The sequence below is a fragment of the Saimiri boliviensis genome, chromosome 2 (assembly GCF_048565385.1).
Source record: "Saimiri boliviensis isolate mSaiBol1 chromosome 2, mSaiBol1.pri, whole genome shotgun sequence".
In the NCBI taxonomy this organism is placed as follows: domain Eukaryota; kingdom Metazoa; phylum Chordata; class Mammalia; order Primates; family Cebidae; genus Saimiri; species Saimiri boliviensis.
The window spans coordinates 180,439,928-180,448,523 of record NC_133450.1 but is presented as its reverse complement, the minus strand read 5'-3'; the positions used below and the strand labels follow the sequence as shown (position 1 = coordinate 180,448,523).

At 42.5% G+C, this 8,596-nt stretch overlaps 1 protein-coding gene across 4 annotated transcripts in view; it reads left to right on the top strand.

Annotated features, from left to right (window-relative positions):
- The first annotated feature begins 609 nt into the window (after positions 1 to 609).
- Positions 610 to 8,596, top strand: part of C9orf72 (C9orf72-SMCR8 complex subunit) — a 33,451-nt gene continuing 25,464 nt past the window's right edge. For 2 of the 4 annotated variants that reach the window (XM_074394954.1, XM_074394956.1), the window contains exon 1: positions 4,823 to 7,898. In XM_074394954.1, the coding sequence (XP_074251055.1) occupies positions 7,455 to 7,898 (444 nt within the window). In that variant the 5' untranslated portion in view covers positions 4,823 to 7,454. The other 2 variants (XM_039475216.2, XM_074394955.1) reach the window with 2 other exon arrangements.

The following is an 8,596-nucleotide window of genomic DNA, read 5'->3' as shown; positions in this document are numbered from 1 at the left end:
TCTGTTGAGCGCCCACAACTGCCAAGCACAAACAAAACCATTCGAAACCACGAAATCGGCTTCACTTTCTCTGGACCCAGGAGGCTCTCCGATTAAGGCTCGCACAAGCCATTGCGCTCACGCTCCTCCAGGGCGCGTCTTAGGGTAAAAGAACCTGGTAAGTTGCCCCGCCCCGCTTCGCGAGCCTCCTGCGTCAACGTCATCGCATAAGGAAAACAGACGTAACCTACGGTGTCCCGCTAGGAAAGAGAGGTGCGTCAAACAGCGACAAGTTCCGCCCACGTTAAAGATGACGCTTGGAGCGTCAGCCGTCCCTGCTGCCCAGTTTCTTCGGTCGGGGGGCGGGGCCTAGCTAAAGCAGGTGTGGGTTTAGGAGGTGTGTGTTTCTGTTTTTCCCACCTTCTTTCCCGTCTGCTTGCTCTCACAGTACACACTGAGGGTGAACAAGAAAAGATCTGATAAAGATTAACCATTAGAAGACGAAAAGGGAAACAACCGCGGCGTGAAGCCGGCTCCGGAGCTCTGGGGACGCACACGAGGGGCCGGGCGCGGGGCGGGGCCGGGCGCGGGGCGGGGCCGGGCCGGGGCCGGGCCGGGGGCGGGGGCGGGGGCGGGGCTGCGGTTGCGGTGCTTGCGCCCGCGGCAGCCGAGGCGCAGGCGGTGGCAAGTGGGTGAGTGAGGAGGCGGCGTCCTGGCGGGTGGCTGTTTGGGGTCCGGCAGCGGGAAGAGGCGCGGGTAGCCGCGGGGGCTCTCCTGAGAGCTGCACACGTTTTTACTTTCCCCCTAAATTCTCTGACCGAAGCCGGGTTTCGGGCTGTCCTCCCTAGCGACTGGTGGAATTGCCTGCATCCGGGCCCCGGGCTTCCCGGCCGCGGCGGCGCAGGGACAAGGGATGGGGATCTGGCCACGTTCTCGCTTTCCCGCGCGCGAAGCCGGAGCTGGCTCCTTCCCCGGGATCCTGCGGGGACCCGCCGGGAGCGCTACCGCTGCGGCCTCGACAGAAAGGAACCTCGGGCACTGAAAGGCCTCGCCCGGGGGAAGGCCGGAGGGCGGGCGGCGGGCGGCGCGCGGCTCCTGCGGACGCAGTCGGGGTTCGCTAGGAATCCGAGACGGTCCCTGCGGGCGAGGAGATCTTGCGGGGTGCAATGGGGGTGTGGCCACGCATGCAGAATTTCAGCCCAAGCTTCTAGGGAGTGCTGATGACTTGCGTGTGGGGACAGCAATGCCAGTCAGTGTACTCTCGTTCTGTGGGAGATGACCTGGTTGCTTCACGGCTCGGAGATGACACAGACTTGCTTAAAGGAAGTGACCATTGTGACTTGGGCATCACTTGACTGATAGTAATCAGTTGCAGACAGAAGTGCACGGATTGCATTTCTGTGTCCTCACTGGGTCTGTCTGGCCACGATGAACACCACGAGGCTTTGTATTCGGAAACAGGAGGGAGGTCCCTTTCAGATGCAAGCGAGTTTGTTAGGCTCTGGTAGAGTACTAGCCTGGTTGTGGCGGTTGGTAAATTGCTGTTCAAACTGTTCCCATGCACCACCAGTTGTTTACAGCGAGGGTACACAGTCTGCCTGGCATTTCTTCTACTTTGTACAAAGGATTAAAATTTAAAAAAAGATACTGTTAGGTATGATTTTGCCCAGACTTTGGGAAACTTTTAACATAATCTGTGAATGCCACAGAAGCGAGAATATCATATAGGGGATATTAATAACCTGGAGTCAGAATACTTGAAATGTAGTTGACACAGGCACTATTATCACCACCTCTGCCAAACCCCGTCACTTTAGGAAAATGCTGAATCAGTTGGAAACTGCCTCACACTGACAGTACATCTGAAACAAAAACGAGAGAAATTACTGACCATTCCAGATTGTTCACTAAGCCAGCATTTATCTGCTCCAGGAAACAATTACAAGCAACTTATGAAGTTGTTTATTCTGTTTGCTATGTTGGCACCCCAAAATTTGGTTTCAGAGAAAGAAGTTAAAGTAAACCAAAAACGACTTCCGTTTTTCAAGTCTGCCTTTGGATTCTGTTCTACGTAAATTAGGTCGTTCCCAGGAAGACTAGATTTAGCCTATTGGCTGAGAAACTTGAATCTGTGAGAAATGGCAAGATAATGATATCTTTCCGAGTGTTCCCTGATGTTGAAGATTTAGAGAGTGTTGTGAACTTTTTAGTGCTATAAGCAGTTAACTGTCCTACCTAACAGTGGTCCTGGGGGGCTCCTGTTGGGGAAAGTGGACCGGTATAGGATCCTGCTTCACTTTGGGGTGGGAGAAAATACACATCATGGCTACAAGTATTGAGAGCCAGGCTGGAGAAGATGCGTTACCCCTATAATGCCAAAGCTTTGTTAGGTGGAGGCAAGAGGATCACTTGAAGCCAGAAGTTCAAGCCCAACCTGGGCAACGTAGACCGTGTCTGTACAAAAAATTAAAAATAAAAACTTAGCCGGGCACGGTCGTGTACACCTGTAGTGTTAGCTACTTGGGAGGCTGAGGCAGTAGGAGCATTTGAGCCCAGGAGTTTGAAGTTACAGGGAGCTATGATTCTGCCTGGATGACACGCCAGCTTGGATGACAAAACGAGACCTTGTCTCTAAAAAACAAGAAGTAAGGCCCTTATGATGGTAGAATTTTGACTTACAATAGGGATGGACCAACCAACTTTTTAAATACCAGTCAGGGAAGAAGAGATGGCTAATTTTTAACAAATGTTTAAAGAAAAAGCAAAACCTCAAACTTAGCACTCTACTAACAGTTTTAACAGATGCTAATTACTGTAGTTATGTCTGCATAGATGGGATTATTTTCAGAAAGTGTATTAGGAAACCTCTCATGAACCCCGTGTTTTGTTTACAGGAGTGGCAAGCAACCGTCTCACTCAATTTGAATATTGGCTTCCCTCAAAACACTCTGTGGCTAATGTTTGGAATAGCAAGCACTGCATGTACATAAGATAGGTACATAAACAACTATTGGTTTTGAGCTGATTTTTTTTAGCTGCATTTGTATGTATGGATTTTTCTCACCTAAGATGATGACCTCAACTGTTAGTAAAATAATTTTACAACTCTCCTAATTATAATTCTCTGTGACATTTCATTTCTCAGGCTGTTTCTTTTGATAGGATTTAAAGCTAAATAATTCAGTATGATCTTTGTCCTTCATTTTCTTTCCTTTTTTTTTTTTTTTTTTTTTTTGAGATGGAGTCTCACTCTGTCGCCCAGGCTAGAGTGCAGTGGCACTGTTGGCCCACTGCAGCCTTTGCCACCCAGATTCAAGCAATTCTCCTGCCTCAGCCTCCTGAGTAGCTAGGATTACAGGCACCCTCCACCACACACGGCTAATTTTTTGTATTTTTAGTAGAGACAGGGTTTCACGATGTTGGTCAGGCTGGTGTCGAACTCCTGAACTCAGGTAATCCACCTGCCAACTAGCAGTCTATAACAGTGCAACTTTTACAACATGGTAAAAAGTTTCCCTGTAATTCAATCAGATTTTGCTCCAGTGCTCAGTTCTGTTTTAGGAAATATTTTTATTTTCAGTTTGGTGATCAAATATTAGAGTTGTCATATTGCCTTTATGATTATTCACCTTTTTATTCTAAAAGAATGAAAGAAAAATATGTTTACAATATAATTTTATGGTTGTATGTTAATTCATTATGTTGGTCTCTAGTTCGCTGCTGTTAGTTATGACAGCGTTAGTGTCATTACCATTTCGATTCAGATTACATTCCTGTATTTGATCATTGTAAACTGACTGCTTAAATTGTATTAAAAACCGTGGATATTTTAAACAAGCTATACAGCTTATATCCAGTGTGTTGCCTCTTATGACTATTAAATTGATATACCTAAAAGTATTACCTAAATGAATTTTTGAAATTAAAAATACACATGTTAAAACTGTCTTTGTGTTCAGCCATTTCTGCACATACTTACAGTTAACTGTTTTGCTAGGCTCTGTGTGCCTACTTTTATAATATGATAAAAGCACTCATCTAATGCTCTATAAATAGAAGTCACTGCTTTTAATCAGACTCTGAACTCTTGACAAGATGTGGATAAAATTCTTTAAGTAAAATTGTTTATTTTGTCATACATTTACAGATCAAATATTAGCTCCCAAAGCAATCATAGGGCAAAGATAAGTATATCATAGTTTGCCAATTAGCTGCTTTGTATTGTTATTATGATAAATAGATTTCACAGTTTTAGACCTACTTAAATGAAATTAAAATTTTTTTACTTTCAGTCTTGGATAACAAGTCTTCAATTATAGTACAGTCACACATTCTTTAGGAATGCATCATTAGGCTATTTTATCATTATGCAAACATCATAGAGTGTACTTACGTAAACCTAGATATTATAGCCTTTGCATACCTAGGCTCTATGGTATGCTCCTTGGCTACAAACCTATACAGCTGTTACTGTACTGAATACTGTAGACAGTTGTAACACAGTGGTAAGTATTTATCTAAATATAACCAAACCTAGGAAAGGTACAGTAAAAATATGGTATAGGCCGGGCGCGGTGGCTCAAGCCTGTAATCCCAGCACTTTGGGAGGCCGAGGCGGGTGGATCACGAGGTCGAGAGATCGAGACCATCCTGGTCAACATAGTGAAACCCCGTCTCTACTAAAAATACTAAAAAAAAAAACTAGCTGGGCATGGTGGCACGTGCCTGTAATCCCACCCACTCAGGAGGCTGAGGCAGGAGAATTGCCTGAACCCAGGAGGTGGAGGTTGCGGTGAGCCGAGATCGCGCCATTGCACTCCAGCCTGGGTAACAAGAGCGAAACTCCGTCTCAAAAAAAAAAAAAAAAAGGTATAAAAGATAATGGTGTACCTGTATAGGCCACTTACCATGAATAGAGCTTGCAGGACTAGAAGTCGCTCTGGGTGAGTCAGTGAGTGAGTGGTGAGTGAATGGGAAGGCCTTGGACATTACTGTATACCACTGTAGACTTTATAAACACAATATGCTTAAGCTACCCCAAATTTATCTTAACAGTTTTTCTTTTTTCAGTAAAAAACTAACATGAGTTTACTATAACTTTATAAACATTTTAACTTTTTTTTTTTCCCCCCCGAGATGGAGTTTCGCTCTTGTTACCCAGGCTGGAGTGCAGTGGCACGATCTCAGCTCACCACAACCTCCGCCTCCTGAGTTCAAGCAATTCTCCTGCCTCAGCCTCCCGAGTAGCTAGGACAACAGGCGTGCGCCACCATGCCCAGCTAATTTTTTGTATTTTTAGTAGAGACGGGGTTTCACCTTGTTGACCAGGATGGTCTCGATCTCTTGACCTCGTGATCCACCCGCCTCGGCCTCCCAAAGTGCTGGGATTATAGGCGTGAGCCACCGCGCCCGGCCCATAATTTTTTTAACTTTTAAAATAACAACTTGAAACAACCACATTGTACAGCTGTACAAAAATATTTTTTCTTTATGTCCTTATTCTGGAAGCTTTTCTCTGTTTTTATTTATTTATTTATTTTTACCTGTTAGTCATTTTTGTTAAAAACGAAGGCACACACTTTGATCTAGGCATAGACAGGATTGGGATGATCAGTATCACTCCCTTCCACCTCAGTGCCTTCCACCTCCACAGCTTGTCCCACTGAAAGGTTTTTAGAGGCAGTAACACACATACAGCTGTCTTTCCTATGATAACAGTGCTTTCTGTTGAAAACCTCCTGAAGGACCTGCCGGAAGCTGTTTTATAGTTAACACAAAAAAAAAGGTAGAAGGAGTGCACTCTACAAAGGTATAGTGAATACATAAACCAGCAACATGGTAGTTTATTATCAAGTGTTATATACTGTAGTATGTGCTACACTTTCAACAACTTGCAAAATTATACTAAGACCTCATGATGGTTACAGTGTCACTAAGGCAATAGCATATTTTCAGGTCCGTTGTGATCTAATGGAACCACCATCGCATATGCAGTCTACCAGTGACTGAAACATTGCATGGCACATAACTCTATTTGCAAAAATGATTCATTTTACATTAGTACCACACAGGATGTACCTTTTTAAAGTGATACGTTTGTGTGGATTAAGATGTACAAGTTGAGCATGGGAACCAAGAGCCCTGGATTCTGTCTTGGATGTGAGCTTTTACGCTCTTATCACCCTGTTTGTTTTCTCATTAAATTGAAAGGCTTGAACAGGCCCTGTTTAGCCCTTTGGTTCTCTACATGTTGTAAACAACTAAAGCTTTTTAATTCCAGCCATTTAGTGTAGAACTCTCTTTGCAATGATAAAGTGCTGTACCGGTTTCTTGACTAGCATATTAAATGTATTTATCTTTGTCTTGATATTTCAATGTCGTTTTAAACGCCAGGATCTGGCTTTTGTATTCTCATATGCAGAGAGTTCCCGGAGGATAACAGGACTGTTTGCTCATTTTTTGTTACGGTTCCAGACTTGTGGTATTGCAATCTTTTTTTTTTTTTTTTTAACCTTTTAGCAGCTTTAAAGTATGTCTGTTGTTAGGTGTTGTGTTACTTTTCTAGGATTACTGTAAAGCACTACAAACTGAGTGACTTTAAACAACAACAATTTGTTCTCTCACAATTCTGGAAGCTAGAAATCCGAAATCAAAGTGTTGACAGGGACATGATCCTCAAAAGACTTGAAAGAAGGCTCTCTTCTTGATCCTTCCTGGCTTCTGGTGGTTACCAGCAATCCTGACCGTTCCTTTCTTGCTCGTAATTGCAGCAATCGAGTATCAGCCTTTGTCTTCACATGGCTGTCTACTCTTTGTGTCTGTGTCTCCATATAAACACAGCAGTTACTGGATTAGGGCCCACTCTAATCCAGTGTGACCCCATTTTAACATGATTACACCTATTTCTAAGTAAGATCACATTCACATACACTAAGGGTTAGGAATTGAGCATATCTTTTTTGGGGACACAATTCAACCCACAAGTGTCAGTCTGTAGCTGAGCTTTTCCCTTCCTGTTTTTCTCCTTTTTAGCAGCTGTGGGTTAGGGGCCAAATATCCAATCATACTAGAATTGCATATGGACTGGATATTTGGGAATAGTGAGGGTCTGTTCTATGAACTTCAGTATGTAACAATGTAACATTTAATATAGTGTAAAAAGAAACCCTTTTTTTGTTGTTATTTCTTTGAATTTCTAAATGTATGCCCTGAATATAAGTAACAAGTTACTATGTCTCATAATATGATCATATCAACAAACATTTAATGAGCACCTACTGTGCTAGTTGAATGTCTTTATCCTGATAGGATACAACAGGCTTCTGAGTCTCTGACTTAAGAGGACAAGCCATGTACGTCTAAATCATTTGGGGTTTTGATGGCTATCTTTAAATTGCCGAACTTAATCATTGTTTTTATGTCATTGTTTAGCTATCTGTGGAGCATTTGGATAATGTGACAGTTGGAATGCAGTGATGTCGACTCTTTGCCCACCACCATCTCCAGCTGTTGCCAAGACAGAGATTACTTTAAGTGGTGAATCACCTTTGTTAGCAGCTACTTTTGCTTACTGGGACAATATTCTTGGTCCTAGAGTAAGGCACATTTGGGCTCCAAAGACAGAACAGGTACTTCTCAGTGATGGAGAAATAACTTTTCTTGCCAACCACACTCTAAATGGAGAAATCCTTCGAAATGCAGAGAGTGGTGCTATAGATGTAAAGTTTTTTGTCTTGTCTGAAAAGGGAGTGATAATTGTTTCATTAATCTTTGACGGAAACTGGAATGGGGATCGCAGCACATATGGACTATCAATTATACTTCCACAGACAGAACTTAGTTTCTACCTCCCACTTCATAGAGTGTGTGTTGATAGATTAACACATATAATCCGGAAAGGAAGAATATGGATGCATAAGGTAAGTGATTTTTTTATCTTATTAATCATGTTAACCTATCTGTTGAAAACTTATTTTCTGATACATATAAATCTTATTTTTTAATTATATGCAATAAACATAAAACAATAGATGTTATTTATTTTGCATTTACCCTGTTAAATACAGATAGATCTGGTCTGATGTCTATCATCTTCGTATTAACTGTGGAAGGCGGGAGATGGTAGCTCCACATTACAGATGAAAAACTGAAGCTTAGACAAATAAACTTTTAGATCCTGGATTCTTCTTAGGAGCCTTTGACTTTAATACCTTTTGTTTTCCTTTCATTGCTCAATCCTGTGTTTCACTTACTACTATCTGTAAGTATAACAGTTCAGAATCACAGTTTCATAAGCTACTGATTATGTAGCCTTTGGTCCCTTTAACCTCTTTGCCAAGTTCCCAAGTTCAACAAATGAGGAAGTTGGACAGAATGGTTCCCAAGAGATTTCCTTTTGGGAAAGGAAATGGGGTAACTTTCAGCACCCTGTAACCCACTAATTATGGAGAAATTAAGGAGACTTAAGATGAGGACATTTAGAACCAAGTAAGATTCTGCTTTTATGTACTGGGATTTTATCTTTTCAAACCAGAAATTGTTTTCCTCTAAATCCTGTAGTTGAATATATAGTGATACTTACATTTCAGTATAGTTTTGGTATATCTAAAGAACATCT